Source organism: Martes martes, assembly GCF_963455335.1.
Source record: "Martes martes genome assembly, chromosome: 3".
NCBI lineage: Eukaryota > Metazoa > Chordata > Mammalia > Carnivora > Mustelidae > Martes > Martes martes.
The window spans coordinates 150,809,726-150,826,618 of record NC_137890.1 but is presented as its reverse complement, the minus strand read 5'-3'; the positions used below and the strand labels follow the sequence as shown (position 1 = coordinate 150,826,618).

The 16,893-nt window shown below is 51.7% G+C and overlaps 2 protein-coding genes across 2 annotated transcripts; both read right to left on the bottom strand.

The window, feature by feature from the left end:
• Positions 1-7,392: 7,392 nt before the first annotated feature.
• LOC308340438 (olfactory receptor 6B2) lies at positions 7,393-8,331 on the bottom strand (the record flags this gene model as incomplete). The annotated part of the gene is made up of 1 exon (XM_080799639.1): positions 7,393-8,331. One exon carries the CDS (start codon positions 8,329-8,331, stop codon positions 7,393-7,395), a length of 939 nt encoding a protein of 312 aa, XP_080655765.1.
• Positions 8,332-15,351: 7,020 nt separating this feature from the next.
• LOC308340286 (olfactory receptor 6B2-like) lies at positions 15,352-16,290 on the bottom strand (the record flags this gene model as incomplete). The annotated part of the gene is made up of 1 exon (XM_080799419.1): positions 15,352-16,290. The coding sequence occupies one exon, from the start codon at positions 16,288-16,290 to the stop codon at positions 15,352-15,354; it is 939 nt and encodes a 312-aa protein (XP_080655545.1).
• Between the last annotated feature and the right edge of the window lie 603 nt (positions 16,291-16,893).

The following is a 16,893-nucleotide window of genomic DNA, read 5'->3' as shown; positions in this document are numbered from 1 at the left end:
CCCGTGCATGGATGTTTGTGGTAGCTGTATTATAATAGGGAGATGCTGGAGTCAGGAGGGACGTCCTTCAGAGGGGAGGTGGTGAGCAGACCGACAGGTGCACACCATGGAGCACGGGCAACACTGAAGAGGGAAAGAACACCAAACAGGACCCACACTACATGGAGAATGACTTCTGAAATGGTGTGACTCCATTTACACAACATCTTGAGATGCCATTTTGGAGACAGAGGACACGTTAGTTGCTGCAGGGGTTAGCAATGGGGGTAGGTTTGCAGTGAGTGGGAGGAAGGTGTTGTGTGTAAAAGACCAGCTTAAGGAATCCACGTGGTGGTGGGTGGGGCAATGTCTTGAGTGTGGTGGTGGACCCAAAACCTGCACAGATGATAATGTTCTCTAAAACAGCACACACACCGAGCCCGACACAAAGAAGTACGGGAAATGCGGGAAGCCTGAACAAAGTGGGTGGACAGAATCAGCATCCACAACCTTGTGTAACCTTAGTTACGCAAGTGTGATCATTGGGAGAAATGGGGCAAACTTCACAAAGGATCTCTTATTTCTTACAATCGCATGTGAATATGAAATTATCTCAGGAAAATCTTTGATTAAAGACATTGGTGGTATTTACATGGGGCTTCTCTCTTCTGTCCCATCATCATCTGTGTGTCTCTCGACAATACCCCAGATTGACGACTAGCTATAGAGTAGTCTCAGCATCAATAGGCTAATTCCTCCAACTTTATTCTCCTTCAAAATTGATTTAGCTGTTCTACTTCTTTTGCCTCTTCGTGTAAATTTTAGGATCATCTTCTCTGCATGTACGGAAACTCTTGCTGCGATTTTGGTAGTAATTGTGTTAAACCTGCGTATCAGTTTGGGGAGGATGAGCCCCTTTGCTGTGCTGACTCCTCCCACCCATGCGCAGCAGACAGCCCCCCTCCTATTTCTTTGCTCCCTAACTCCTGCCACCAGCACCGCACACTTTCCAGCATGGATGTTTTAGTTTTGTTAGATCTACATCTAAGTACTTAAAAACCGTTTAGTCCTTTCAAATGGTCATGTCATCTGTAGAGAGGAGCGGCTTTATTTCCTTCTTTCCAGCCCGGATGCCCTTCACTTCTTTTCCCATCTGGAACTTCCGGTTCCGTGATGGACGGTGGTGGCAAGAGCTGACCTCCTTGCCTTCTTAGGGACAAACACTCAGGTTTCAGTGAAGTGTGATGCTAACTCCAGGAAATTTGTAAATGTGCTTTAGGAAGTTGGAGAAGCTCCCTCAGTTCTTTGCTTCCTGAGAATTGTTACCATGAATGACGTTAGACTCCGTTAAGCAGTTTCCCCACATCTATTGATAGAACCATGTGACTTTCCTGTTAATATGGTGGATCTCAGTGACTGGTTTTTGAACACTGAACCAGCCTTGTATCCCTGGACTAACCCCCCATGGTCATATTGTGTCATGATTTTTGTATATTGCTGAGTCCTATTTGCAAATATTAAAGAATTTTTCATGTATATTCATGAGAGAGATGGGCTATAGTTTTCACTTTGGACCATCTTTAAGGTCACGCTATTAGGATAATCCTGAATTCATAATATTACCTGGGAAGTGTTCCTCTTTAACTTCCTCCAACCACTTCCTGTCGGTGGACTCCTGACTGCCCCCTTTTCCAGTGATGCTGGGCTCAGCTGGTGCCACTGGGGGGACTGTCCATCCACACAGAGGAAGAAAGAGTCCCTGGACTGGGACTCCTGCACCCAGCACAGCTGTCCTTCAGGTGTAAAGGGGGAAACAAAGACATTCTGAGGTGAAGGAACACTGAGGGACGTTTCCAGTGGAAACCACCCCTTATGCGTGGTTACAGGAGTTTCCAAAGCAGAGAAGATATAGCGAGAGGACTCTGGGGAATTCTGAAAGAAGTGAGAACCGTGGTGGGGGCGTGAACAGAATAGACCTTCCTTCGTGAGCTGCTCAGATCACATCGGATGGCTGAAGCATGTCTAATGTATGTGGAGGAGGCGGAACAATCACATTGAGAAAGTAGGAAGGGTCCAAGGATGTCAACGAAGGTAGACTATTCGCCGGAAGTGGTAAAGCAGCGAAGACAGGTTGTGACTGAGCAACCGTGAAGGAGACCACGTGACACAGAACGGCACTGCCCAAACACCACCTCCTATGCAAGTTGAATTATTACTATGACTCTATAACTAAATCAAGATGGATCTCTAAAAAATGTAGGGGTTTCCAACCAGAAGGTAAGAGGAAAGAAGCTGAGGAAAGAAATACAAAGGAAAACAGATGTAAGCCCTAACAATTATTTGATAACCTGAATTACCCAAATTGAATTTGTTATTTTAAAATACGCCCCCCCCAAAAAAGAAATTTCCAGCCCAGATGATTTCACTGGGGAATTTTGCCAAACACTTAAAGATTTAACTATACAGTCTCCTCTGAAAAATAGAAGAAGAGTGAATGTCCCTGAGTCCATTTTATGGTTCCAGACAGACAAAGATAGCACCAAAGAAATGGAAAAAACAACATTATAGACCAATTTATCTTGTGAACTTAGGCACAAAAATTCTCCACGAAACATTAACAGACTGAAACCAGCAATGAATAGAAGATGAAGACCACACTACTGCCAAATGGAATTTGTTTAAAGGTTGCAAGTCTGACTTGATATTCAAAAGTCAGTCACTGCAATCCACCTTAACAGGTAAAGAAGAAGAATCAGTGATCAGAACACCTGCAGTAGAAAAAACATTTGACAAACCACAACGCTCATTCACTTAAAACAAAACAAAACAAACCCTGACAAGCAGGGAATAGAGGGGTAGCTGCTTCAACTTGGTAAAGGACATCTGCAAAGGGCCCACGGCTGATGTCACACCGCATGGTGAAAGTGTGATGCTTCCCTTCTAACCCTTATGTGAGAGGAGACAGCAAAGATAACCACTGTCCCTGCTCTCGTTCAACAGAGCCTTGGAATCCTGAACAGTACAGCAAGGCAGGAATAAAAAGCATATGAAAGGAAGAAATTAGACTGCCTTTATTCATAGAACGCATGATTGACTATGTAGAAAATCCAAAGCAATATACCCAGAAAAGCCCCTAGAACCAATAAATGAGGTCTGTGGGCTTGCAGGTTACAAGGTCAACACACAAAAATCTGCATTTCTGTATACTACCAACAAGAAGAGGAGGCTGAAATTTAAAAATGCAATACCACTTATGACTGCTCCAGAAAAAAAAAATGTAATAGTTAGGTATAATCCAGCAAAGCATGTATGGGGTCTGTATGCTGGAGACCACAGACCACAAGGGAAAGAAGTCGGAGAAATCATCAATCATCAGAGAGACTTGCTGTGTCCCTGCGTTGGAGGACTTGGCAGAACAATAATGCCAGTTCTCAAAATGATCTGTAGGTTTAATGCAGTTCCTGTCAAAACTCCATCAAGATCTTTGCACACATGAACACGCTTATTATAAAATTTATAAGGAAACATACAGGCCCTAGAATGGCCACAATTATTTTGAAAAAGAAGAATAAAGTAGGGGAACCAGTCATTCTTGCAATGTTAAGAATTTATCAGATAGCTACCTTTCTCAAGCCTGCACAGTCCTGGTGGGATGGACAGACCATAGATCCATGGAACAGAATAGAGGACCAGAAACAAACTAACACAAACATCCTCCACTGATGTTTTACAAAGGTACAAACGTGATTCAGTAAAGGAAGGACAGCTTCTTGCACACTGGTATCACAGAAACTGGACATCCAAGGGCACACACACACAAATTAACCTTGATGTGACCTTCACACCACACACAAAAACTAACTCAAAATAGATCATGGACCTAAATGTAAATGTAAAACTATACAGCTTTCAGAAAACAGCTTTCAGCACCTGGGATGAGGGGAAGAATTCTTGGACTTGACATCAAGAGCATGATACACAGAAGGGGGAACTCAGCAAAACTTAAATGTTTGTTCCATCAGGGAGGGACCTTACACAAATGGAAAGGCAGACATCAGATGGGGAGAAAAGGTGTGCAATTTGACAAAGGGCTCACATCTAGAATATGGAAAGAACTCTCAAAACTAAACGTTCATTAAAAATCCACTTAGAAAACAGGAGGCACGGCTGAATGGCTCAGGCAGCTTAGCGCCCAACTCTTGATTTCGGCTCAGGTCGTGATCTCAGGGTCCTGGGATCAAGCCCTACATTGGGCTTCCCACTAGCTTGGAATCTGCTTGAGATTCTCTCTCTCTCTCTGCCCCTCCCCTCACTCTTTCCCTCACTCTCTCTTTCTCTCTCTCTCTCTCTCAAATAAATAAATCTTAAAGAAAACAGGATAGAGATGTGAACAGACTTCGCTGGCAGGGACGGGCATGCGGCCAGTGAGCACAGGAAGGAAGCTCAACATCATTGTTAGAGGGATGCAGAGTAAACTACAACGAGGTGCCACTGCGCACTTTCCAGAAAGGCGAAGGGAAATGTGGTGATGACACCGATGGGGCAAGATGCAGGAACAGCTCACTCATTCGCTGCTGGCGGGAGCAGAGAACAGCACAGCCTCTCTGCCCAAGGGTTGGTGGTTCCCTTTAGCATTGAAAGTGAGCTGTAACACAACAGTGATGCTGGTGAGCACCTGGTCTCCTGGGTGCTTATCCAGAGACACGAAAACTTGGCTTCTCGGAGAGACCTGGACTGAGTGTTGCCTGCACGGTCGTGCCTCACAGCTGGCAGCTGGGAGCACCCCCACCCCGCCTGTCCTTCAGCAGGTGAACGGCTCAGCCCTGGGGCAGAACTCGTGGTGGCAACAAAAAAGCAGATTGTTGACACACCACAGCCTGGATGGACCCCCAGAGAATGCCTTTGAATGGAAAGAACCAATATCAAAAGATTGCGGTCAAGTGTGAGTCCTGAGGGGATGGAACATTCCACATGCCCTGAAGGTGCTAGTTCCCAAAGCTACGCAGGTGGTAAACTACAGAGCCACACGTGTGTCCACACACGCACACACACACACAGATGACTGCATGTATAATGGGTGGGATGGGAATCTGTTGTGTGGATTGCCTTGAAGTCAGTTGTCTGGTCCTGATGCCAAGCTCGTCATGTAGGATGGTGTCATGGGGGAAGGCTGGGCAAAGCACATGGAGAGCCTCCCTCCATATTTTTCTACAATGTCCTGTAAATCTAATTATTCCAAAAAAGAAAGTTTAAAGCTTTTGTTCTATGGACCAGCAACAAAGGAACAGAGGTAATTTTTTTTTAATTTAAGAAATAAAAATTTAAACAGAAAAGTTACCATTTGTGTTAGTTTAAAAAAAAAACAACCCAAACTCAAGTATATGCTGAAAAACATGAAAGATCAATAAGCTGAAAATCATGAAACAGAATTGAGAAGCTGAGGGACCTGTGAAAGAATATAGGCATGTGTCTTGCTCTTAGATTGAGTCTCAAAATTATTATAAAGATGACAGTTCTTTCCAGATTGATCTATAGGTTCATTACAATCCCAATAAAAAGAAATCCAAAAAAATTTTTCTTGTGTTGAAATTAACAAGCTGATTCTCACATTTATATCCCCCAACACCCATTTGGGAAGGGCTAAGAATAACCAAGGCAGTCTTGAAAAACAAGAACAAGGATGGAGGATTTAATACCAGATGTCAGTACATAAAAAAGCCATAGTAACTACAACAGCACAGCACTGGGGCGGGAGCTGACACAGACAAATGGAATGGAATGAAGAGTCTGAAAAGAGGAGGATGGGTGGATAGATAGAAATTTGGTTTACAGAAAGGGCGACGTCGCAGCGGGGAAGACATGGTCATATCAATATATGATGGGTGCAGGTCAATTTGATATCCACATAGAAAAGGATAAACTTTAACCCGTACCACATACCCTAAAAAAAAAAAAAAAAAAAAGTCAGTTTCAGATGGTTTGTAAATCTAAACATGAAAGATAAAACAATAAAGATTCTAGAATTAAATAGAATGTCTTTATGGCTTGGAGTCGACAAGCCCTTCTTCTTCTTTTTTTTTTTTTTTTAAAGATTTTACTTATTTATTTGACGGAGAGAGAGATCCCAAGTAGGCAGAGAGAGGGGGGGATGCAGGCTCCCCGCCGAGCAGAGAGCCCGATGTGGGGCTCGATCCCAGGACCTTGAGATCATGACCCGAGCCAAAGGCAAAGGCTTAACCCCTGAGCCACCCAGGCACCCCTAGATGAGCCCTTCTTAAATGGAAAATAAACCAAATACAACTGGAGAAAGTGGACAGACTAGATGTCAGCATCAAGCAGTGCTCCTCATTGGAAGACACCCTTACGGGAGAGAAAAGGCAAGCCCAGGAACTAGGATATTTTTGCAGTAAATGCAACACAGAGGCATGCAAAAATGCCCACCTGGGGGCACCTGGGTGGCTCAGTGGTTTAAGCCTCTGCCTTCTGCTCCAGTCATGTTCTCAGGGTCCTAGGATCGAGCCCCGCATTGGGCTCTCTGCTCAGCAGGGAGCCTGCTTCCCCCTCTCCCTCTGCCTGCCTCTCTGCCTACTTGTGCTGTCTGTCAAATATATAAATAAAACCTTTTTTAAAAAGGCCCATTAAAAATTGTTAAAAAGAAACAGCGACTAGATCTGAGACTAGGGGACGCCTTGGTGATGGGCGCTTGAGAAGGCAAACACCCAGGACAGCAGACCCTAACGTCACTGGGGCACTCAGCATTTGTCCCTGGGGGGACTATAAGGACACCAAATGTCGGGGCGGCTCTGGGCTGCTGGGACCCTCACATACTGCTCGTGGGGGAGAAAAACCAGTGTACCCGCCCTGGGAAACAGTTTGGCATTTCCTACTAAAACTGCCCAAACACATACCTCCTGCAGCAGCAATTACTGGTGTCGCTTCCGTGAACCTCAGTCCACCCAGGCACACAGCTAGCAGTAGTGAATGTGCGTTAGTGAAAACAATTGAGTCTGAGTGTTTACTGCAACGCTAACCATAGTGATGATAGGCTCCATCTCTAACATGGTCCGCACAGTCAATGCATAGCACACTGTGATACATTGACACGGTGAAACATTATACACCATATGCGTGAATTGTTGCTACATGCGGAACCATGAAGGAGTCACTCAAGCACCACACTGAATGAAAGAAACGTAAAAGCATCTTCACAACTGCATCCATAAAAACCTCAAAATATACCCAAAGTGACCACTGCCCTTTGGGAAAACAAAAGCAGATAAACGCTTATGATTTCTGTGTGGTTCTATAGTTTGCCATGTTTCACTTATAGATTTACTTTAAAAAAGTGGAAAGTGCAATAAAATATAGCATTTTATTATCCTACCAGTCAGATTTCCGAAAGTTTTGGTTGTCCTATTGTGAAGACTGACCTAGCCCAAGAGCCTTTTTCAAGGCAGCCTTAAATTCTTTGTTCCGAAGGCAGTAGATCAATGGGTTGATGATTGGGGTGAGGACAGTGTAGACAGCAGAAATGAGCTTGTTGGAGCTCCGGGAATCAATGGCCTGGGGCCGGACATACATGAAGATCATGGCCGTATAGAAGATGGTGACCACGGTGAGGTGGGAGGCACAAGTGGAGAAGGCCTTCCAGCGGCCAGTGGCAGAAGGGATGCGCAGGACAGCCACGGAGATGTGCCCGTAGGAGAGCACGGTGGCCACGAGGGGAAACACCAGGATGATGAAGGCCAAGATGAAGTCCACCAGCTCTGCCGTCGAGAAGTCTGTGCAGGCCAGTTTGAGGATGGGGGAAATGTCACAGAAGAAGTGGTTCAGGACGTTGGAGCCACAGAACGTGGCACTGGAGATGAAGTACACCTTGATGGCAGAGATGGAGAAGCCGCTCACAAAGGAGAAGACCACCAGCTGCACGCAGAGCCCCCAGGTCATGATGACCTGGTAGCGCAGGGGGTGGCAGATGGCCACGTAGCGATCGTAGGCCATGGAGGCCAGGAGCACGCACTCAGTGCACACCAAGGAGCTGAAGAAGTACAGCTGGGTCATGCAGCCAATAAAGGAGATGTGTTTCTGCTGCAGGAGGAAACCACCCAGCATCTTGGGGATGATGTCAGAGACGTACCAGATTTCCAGGAAAGACATGGAGCCCAAAAAGTAGTACATGGGCCTGTGGAGGGAGGAGCTGGTCTGGACGGTGAGGATGATGGCCAAGTTCTCCACAAGCACGAAGAGGTAGGTGAGCAGGAAGAGGAGGAAGAACACATACTGCAGCCAAGGGGCCGTGGGGAAGCCCAGTAGGATGAACGCACTGACCTTGGTGACATTCTCTCCCCTCATCCTTGTGTGCTGGGAGCCTGCAAAACACCGTCATTCCAGAGTGAGGGGCTGTGGGGCCTTGGGGGAGAAGATCGAGCTCACCTTGCCCCCACGAGCAGTGTCACCTCTGTGGTTATGTCTTCAAGTAGGAAAACCCGAAACTGTAACCCAGCCGGAGCCAGGGAGAGGGGCAGGGGCAGCTGCGCACGGCTGAGACAAGGACCTACCTGCCTGGCTCTTTGGGAGGGAGAGCTGGGAGCAAGGATGGTTCATTTGTTCTCTCTGGTGTGCGGTCTGGTCTTATAGGCAAACGCATGCCTTCCCGGCCATCGCCGGCATCCACTCCCACCAGCACCTCCATCGTGATGGATCATGACGGAGCCTTATTTTATTTTGTTTTCTTCCTAAGTCTCAGAGATGGCCAAGGCTACTGTTCGATCTTTGGACCTCGTTCCACGGCTTGGAACGATCTCCATGGAGGGAACCAAGTGCGGTCACGCCCACTTCTCCCCCAGAGGATTGAGCCGCTGCAAGTGAGGGAGGGGCCCCGGGTCTCTGGATGTGCCCTGACCTCCCTCACACCATGCCACACGCTCATGTACACACTCACTCAACACTACACGAAACACTAGCCACATGGGTACACACACACCTCTATTCACACCAATGTGTGCACACAGGCCATAGTCACACATGCCTGTGCACACACTACTAAACACACTTGTGCACAATACACAACTACGCACACACACCAGTATACACAAACCACTATACACAGTATGTGCACACACACCACGATGCACTCATGGACATCGCTCGCGCTCCTGCTGTGGCCAGCCTATGGGAGGACACCCACTGGGAGCACGGGGATGGCATCCAGGCAGCAGACAGAGGGCCAGGAGCCCCAAGGCAGGTGCAGGACCAGGACTCAGAGCCCTGAGCCCTGGGTGAGTCTCACATAGGGACCCTCTAGGTGGACACCTGCAGAGAAGGGCCCCTGGAGATTCCCCGAGCTGTGACAGACCTGGAAGTTTCCTCCAAGTCAGTGCAGTGGACGCTGAGCGGGACAGAAGGAATTCAGTGAGAAGCTGGGGCCACCAGCCAACCAGGACAGAGTCCCAATGTGGATAGGAGAGGGGAGGTGTACGGAGGAAGCTCAAGGGAAGGAGACCAGACCCACAGGAGGGGCTGTGGTTCCAGGCCCCTGCTGACTTGGGGGACAGTCTCTGATGGGTCATCTAGGTTACCTGGCAGGTGCAGGGCGTGTCCTGGGCCGTTTGCTCAGAGCTGGGGGCGGGGGTACCTGTGCTAAGGTGGTGGGATGGGAGGAAGGCATCGGGGCAGACACACCAGGAGGCCACAGGAGGGCTAAGCAGCCCACAGCCTACAGAACAGCCAGTGCAATGAAGGTCTGAGGAGGCCACAGGATGGGAGAAGGTGGCAGAGCCTTGTGGGGACATTCTGGTTTGCACAGGATGACAACGTTGACTGGGAACCTGCATGCCCAGCAGACGCCAGCAGTGTGAGCCTGCTGAGAAGCCGCAGGGTCTCTGGGGGATGTGGTGACACCGACACCCCCAAACCCATGGGTGTCACCTGGCCTCTGTCTCCAGCCACCCTGTCTCACCAGGCTCGAACGAGAGTGACTCCTCATAAGCTCCCGTCCCCTTCTCACTGGCCTCTTTCTCTTTTCTTTGAGGCCAATGTTTGATCATGCACTGGGGACCGGGTGGGAGATGAGGCTGTCGTGGTGATGCTCATGTCTCTGCTGGGGAGGCGGGTGGATGCGGACACGGGGTGACAAGGCAGTAAAGCTGCGGACAGGGTTCAGGACCAGCACCCTGAAATACTGCACCTTGACCTGGGAGGGAGTTGGAGAAACTGGCAGAAGCAGGAAGGTCACTCTGACCCCACCTCCCCTGCAGCAGGTCACCCCCTCAGCGTGAGGGGCCCTCCCTCCCCTCCGGAGCCCCAGCCTCTGTAGACAAAGGATCTGGACACCAGGACTTGCTCAGCAGCCCAGGTCCCACACCTGCACTTACTCCCCATGTGGCTCCCCCGTCCGCCCTTCACCAAAGCTCATAGGAAAACGCTCGCTCAGCCGCCTCAGCACACCTTCCGTTCCTGGGAAAGGGCCCCGAGGTCTATAGTCAGCACAGCGGCAAGCTTCCTCCTATTAACCGGCCTGAGGCTTTATTCTTCAGGCCCAGCCAGGGCTGGGAGGGTGGAGGAGGACTGGCCTCCCCGCATCTTTAGGTGGGGGGCCAGGGGGAGCCAGGCTTCTCAGAGCAGGTGCTGCTCACCCTGAGGTCTCAGCATGGTGATGAGGAGGCCCCTGGGAAACCAGGGAACGGTATTTCTGTCAGAGGGAACAGCAGGTGCAAAAACCAGACGGTGAATGTGGCCAGTTCACAGACAGGAGGAAGGCCGCTGGGCTGGCGGCAGGTGCTGAGCCTGAGGCTCAGGTTTCTGGCCCAGGACACCCGCTGTTGGTCAGGTAGGAAGAGCAGGAGAGGGCCACGCAGGGGCCACGTCGTCGGGGATCTCCTGGGGGTATATGGGGTAGTGGCTGGATATCCTGGTGGCTACATAAATCTGAAGTTGAGGGATGAGGGCTGGGCTGACAAAGAAATTTCTGGAAAGGAATTGTTCCAGAGCGCAGCTATGCCCTGGGGGAGACATGCCTGTCCTCCCATGTCAGCATGGGGCCAGGTCTGCCCCCACGGCCAGCACAGCAGACTCAGCCTTGAAGTCCCAGCGAGAGGTTCCGAACTGAGGACCAACTTCAGAAGACTTACTGTCCGCTCTAGGATTCCACACCAAACCTACCGTGTCCTTTATAGAAAGAGCAGGGATGACAGCTGCCAGGAGAGGGCCCCCAGCATCCTGTCCTGAAGGCCGCCTCTCTGCACGCTGGCTGGGCACCCCATGCCTGTCGCCCAGCCAGGCTGCCCCAGGGCCTGCAGCCCAGAAGGAGGTCCCCTAACCCCCAGGGGAGCCCGGCGGAGCTCCGAGCCTCTGACCCTCATCCCCACACAGTGAGGCCCTCGAGAGTTTGTGCTGATCACTCAGAGTCATAACTGATCACTAGTTAGTTGGCTAATTTACACCAGATCGATCAGTTATATAAAATATTGTGTTTATTTACAAATTCAGGACCCTTTAAAGCATGCTCTCCTTCTTCTGTACTTTGGACAATGGCTGCATTTTCTTGTTAAATAAACTTTCATCTTGGAATAATTTTAGACGTCAAGACAAGTTGTGAAGAGAGTGTGGAGGTCCCGCGGACCTTCCCCCAGTGGCTGCGAGGCCGCGTCTCACAAGGGGAGCACACGCTCATCGGACCGCTGAGACTGACTTGGAGCATCCCTGCCCGCTAGACCCCAGCCCCCACTTGGGTTTCATCTCGTTTTCCTCTGCGTCCTCCTCCTGTTCCAGGCCCGCGATGCTTGGACAACAGGCTGCACAGGGTCGGCAAGGCCAGGTGGGGCAGGCGAGGGGATCCTGGGTTCTCTCCTCGTGGGTCCCCTCTCCGAGGCTCTGGTGACAGAAGGCTTTCACCCCCAGGCCCCTCGGGAATATGGCAGAGAGCACGGGGCCGATTTGCCTGCCCCAAAGGGCTCTCCTACCAGCAGACGGCTGGCAGAGGACCTGAGCTGGCCTGGGAGCAGGGGTCCTCCGCTCTGCACAGTCTGTGTGACGCAGCTGTGGGCCACTGCGTGTGACGTTGGAACGAGGCCCCACAGGATCTGCAGCCGGGCGCTTGCCGCGGTTGCCCTAGGTTTGGGGACTGTTTGTGGAGCATCCTCGAGCCACCATGCAGAGGGTCCTGCGCAGCCCCTGCCCTGGATCAGGTGTATGGATATCTGTGGCAGGGGGTGGCGTGTGCACACACTCGTGCACCCACACACACCTGCACACACATGTACACACACACACACACACACACACACATACACTTGGCCATCATGCTCTAAAAATCACAGCAAAATGAGCCGGGCATCAGCATGGACAGCGTTGGGTCCTACCTGCAGGTTCCAGAAGCCTCACTGTGAATGCCTACACCTGCCTGTTGGGGAAGGGGTGGCTTCTCCCCTCGCCCAGTGACTCACAGGCTGGCCACGGTGACCGGCTGTGGCTCGAACACACTCTGGAGAGGCAAGCTGCCTGAGCAGCTGAGGAGAATGGTCGTGGACTTTTCTGCTGGAGCACGGGGACTCCAGGGTCCAATTACCCCTGCCACGCCAACAATGTTACCTACACCACCAATTAGCTGGGTCTCCGTGCCTCTGGGGCTGTCTGCCCCCCCCCACACCCCAGGCTGAGGGCCCCTGGGTAAGTGTGTGGACCCATGCCCCATGGCCCCTGGTCGGCTGCATCTGCAAATACCTTGGTGGTGATGTCCTGCTTTCCTGACCTGCAGAGCCACTGTCCCTGGGTCAGCCCTGGGTCTCACACTCAGAGAGGCTCCGGCTCTTGTGTCTGCACGGAGAGGAGCCTGTGCTCTGCGGGAGGGTGGTGGGAGGGGGAGAGTGGGCTGCCACTGCAGTGGGAGGGGTGGGGGCCAGAGCCAATGGCTGGCCCTGCTGTCCCTGTCCCTGGGTGGGCCCCACCACTGTCACAGAGGCCAGTAGAACACGAGGCGGGTCTCAGCCCCCAGCTCAGAACCTCCGCCCACCCACACACCCCAGGGAAGGACTTGTCAGATGGGGAAGCCCTGTGCCTCACTTCTGACCCGCCCATCCTTTCCGCTCTAATCCCACCCAGCCCCCGCTTCTCTGACCATCCCGCCCCCTGCCCCCCGCCCCCAGCTGCCCAGGACAGGCCTGCCCGCTACCCCTCACCCCCAGCTGCCCAGTCACCTGCACACTGCCTCTGTTTGCAGTGTTCTTTCAGATGTGAACCCCAAATTCCTGATCCCTTAACCCAAATACCCCAAATCCCAAATGCTATCACTGTCCTGAGCCCTGGGGAGACCCCTTGCTCCCCTGGCCTGAGTGTGACTGCTTGGGCCCTGGACCACAGTCCTGCTCATGTTGTAGGATTTCCCTGTAATGCGGGACTTCCAGATGGTCCCCACATCAGTGTGGCCCCAAGCAAACGTCCGCTTCCCTTCAGACGAGCTCCCCGTCCTCTGCCCTCCTTCAGAAGCTCTTTTTTCCATTTGGTCACCTGGAATCTGGAAGCCCTCTTGGAGCCCTCCAGAAGGTTCTCGAAGAGTCTGCAGACCACACCACGGCACCCAGCCATCCAAGTGGTATCACCCCTCCCGGGGAGCTCCAGCAACCTCCACCACAGCCTCCCTGCCTCACTGGCCCCATCATCCCCACCCTTGCCTGTGGTCTGTCTGCTGCTTGCCACAGCCCGTGGGCTCATAGCATTGCCTCCACCCGCCCCGTGAGTGTCCCCCCATGAGCCCAGGGCACCAGCTGCCCCAGCCTCTCTGAGCTCTCCGTGCACTGTGCAGCCCCTACCTCTGGCCTTGGTAACCCGGGGCTGCCCAGCATGCCTGGGCCCTGTCCATCCTCCACCTTTAACACCCCTCTCCTGTTTCCAGCCCCGCGGGGCCCCCTTCAGCCCCTCCCTGTGCCCCCACCGTGGGTTGCTCACCATCTTCCCTCTGGCTGTGGAGCTCCAGTCACCCCCAGTGTGGCCACACCTGCCTTGCCTCTCTGGGCACTGAGGACTGCCACAGGTGGCGAGTCTCCATCCTCTGTCCCTCCAACATGGATCTCAGGCCTGACGCAGGTGGGTGGGCAGCTGGGAACAGACCAGGCCGCTGAACCAACAAAGAAGCAAAAAAGATGGAGAGCGGCGTGGCCACCTGTGAGATGGACTCAGGACCCAGCCTCGGCCCCCCGTCGGTATGAACACGATGACTTACAGAATTCCTAATAACAACCAGCAGATGACAAAGGACCTACGTGCATCATTACCCTCGTGGGGTGTCAGGAGGGGTGACAGCTATAGACCCTTGGGGGGAATGGCAAGGGGGCCCAGGGCCCAAGACCGCCCCCCCCCGTCAGAGAGAAGTATTCTGTGCCCGAGCAGCCCCCAGGCCCTGGGGTTGTCCGTTGGTCTCCACGGCCCCCTCCATCCTCCATGTGTCCCCAAACCTTGTCCTGTTGTGGGGGTGTCTGCCCTCATGTTTTCTTAATTGCTCCCAGTTGTCCAACAGACTGGCTTTTGAACTCGGGAGACAATCAGAGTCATCTCGAGAGCTGTTTAATGTTTTAAGGGTCTGAGAACATGCTGAGCTGAATCCCAAGGTTCTGATCCGGGGGTCCCCAGGTCGGGCCCTGTCATGCCCGCCCCCACAGAACACTCATTCGAAGTGTGCTAGGTCCTAGTCATGGCCTTTGGGCAGGGCTCCCTGAAGGAGGCGGCTGGGGTCTTGAGAGGGCTCCAGAATGTTCCCTGCAGACAAGAAGGTCCTTTTTGTACCTCGGGGCATTAACTTGACAAATGTTTGTGGACTACCCACCAGGCACTGGGCTGAGCTGTGAGGGTTCCTAGATGCAGTCCCTGCCTGCCTGGGCATCTGCGATTTTTACAGGTCACCCAAGATCATGTCTTATCCTTTGAGCAGCTGATGGGTGAGGGGTAAGTGCTTATGCAGTGGTGGCCAGCCCAGGATGTGGCTTGCTTGGGGCCACGTGGGGACACTTGGAGACACTTGGGGCTCATTTCACCAGGTAGTTTAAGTTAACTCTTTAAAACATTGCAATTATTTAGGAGTTTAATACTTCAGATGATCTAGTGTATTTTGTTCTTTCCTGAAATGTGCAGAGCAATTTTAAGGATGAGAAAAAATCACGAGTTCCACTTTGCTCAGATACAAAATGAAGACACTAGGAGCCTAAATAGACCACCACCTATGATACTGACGTCCTCCATGAGCTAAGGGAGAAACATAGAGGTGGGAATAATCTTTACAATGATGGAAGGAATTTCCATAATTACAAATTAAATGGCCCCATCAGTGAGGATATGTATTTTCAGATTATGTTCTACAAGAGTAGAATGCCAAGGTGTGCCCTCCTACACTGGAACTTGACCAAAGCCAAGAGCCTTTTTCAAGGCGGCCTTGAATTCTTTGTTCCGAAGGCAGTAGATCAATGGGTTGATGATTGGGGTGAGGACAGTGTACAGAACAGAAATGAGCTTGTTAGAGCTCCGGGAATCAATGGCCTGGGGCCGGACATACATGAAAAGCAAGGCCGTATAGAAGATGGTGACCACGGTGAGGTGGGAGGCACAAGTGGAGAAGGCCTTCCAGCGGCCAGTGGCAGAAGGGATGCGCAGGACAGCCACGGAGATGTGCCCGTAGGAGAGCACGGTGGCCACGAGGGGAAACACCAGGATGATGAAGGCCAAGATGAAGTCCACCAGCTCTGCCGTCGAGAAGTCTGTGCAGGCCAGTTTGAGGATGGGGGAAATGTCACAGAAGAAGTGGTTCAGGACGTTGGAGCCACAGAACGTGGCACTGGAGATGAAGTACACCTTGATGGCAGAGATGGAGAAGCCGCTCACAAAGGAGAAGACCACCAGCTGCACGCAGAGCCCCCAGGTCATGATGACCTGGTAGCGCAGGGGGTGGCAGATGGCCACGTAGCGATCGTAGGCCATGGAGGCCAGGAGCACGCACTCAGTGCACACCAAGGAGCTGAAGAAGTACAGCTGGGTCATGCAGCCAATAAAGGAGATGTGTTTCTGCTGCAGGAGGAAACCACCCAGCATCTTGGGGATGATGTCAGAGACGTACCAGATTTCCAGGGAAGACATAATGCCCAGAAAGTAGTACATGGGCCTGTGGAGGGAGGAGCTGGTCTGGACGGTGAGGATGATGGCCAAGTTCTCCACAAGCACGAAGAGGTAGGTGAGCAGAAAAAGGAGGAAGAGCACATACTGCAGCCAAGGGGCCGTGGGGAAGCCCAGTAGGATGAACGCACTGACCTTGGTGACATTCTCTCCCCTCATCCTTGTGTGCTGGGAGCCTGCAAAACACCGTCATTCCAGAGTGAGGGGCTGTGGGGCCTTGGGGGAGAAGGCCAAGCTCACCCTGCAGGAGGGTTTCGATCCAGAGATTGGATGCCTGACTCCATGAGCAGCAGAGGGAGCAGAAACTGTCCCCAAGTGAAGCTTTTCCCATCAGGAGTTTCCCAGTGTCTGTGGGGCAGATCACACTAAGAATAGGGGCTCTGGGAATGTCCGCCACATCCTCTCCCACATATCCCATGATGGTCCTATTTTCCTACAAGCTGGAGGTCTCCCAAGATTCTAAAGACAATAAGCTCTCTGCAGCCAGCCTTGCGTGGGCCTTTTGGTGGTCATCTGGCAAGCTCTTTCTAAATCTGTGGATACTGACTTTTCTGCCTGGTTTCAGAGTTGATTTTGTAAGAGGAAGGGATAGCAGTGGGGCTCATGGGGGTGGGATATGGTGTCCCAGTTTAGCCAGACCCTGGACCCAGACACACTCACAGGGCTGGGGTTTTTGGGAGCAGCAGCAATCTCCCAGGCCAAGGGGGAAGAGTAGTCACATACCTATCTTTGTGCCATCTCAAAACCCCTGAAAATATGACA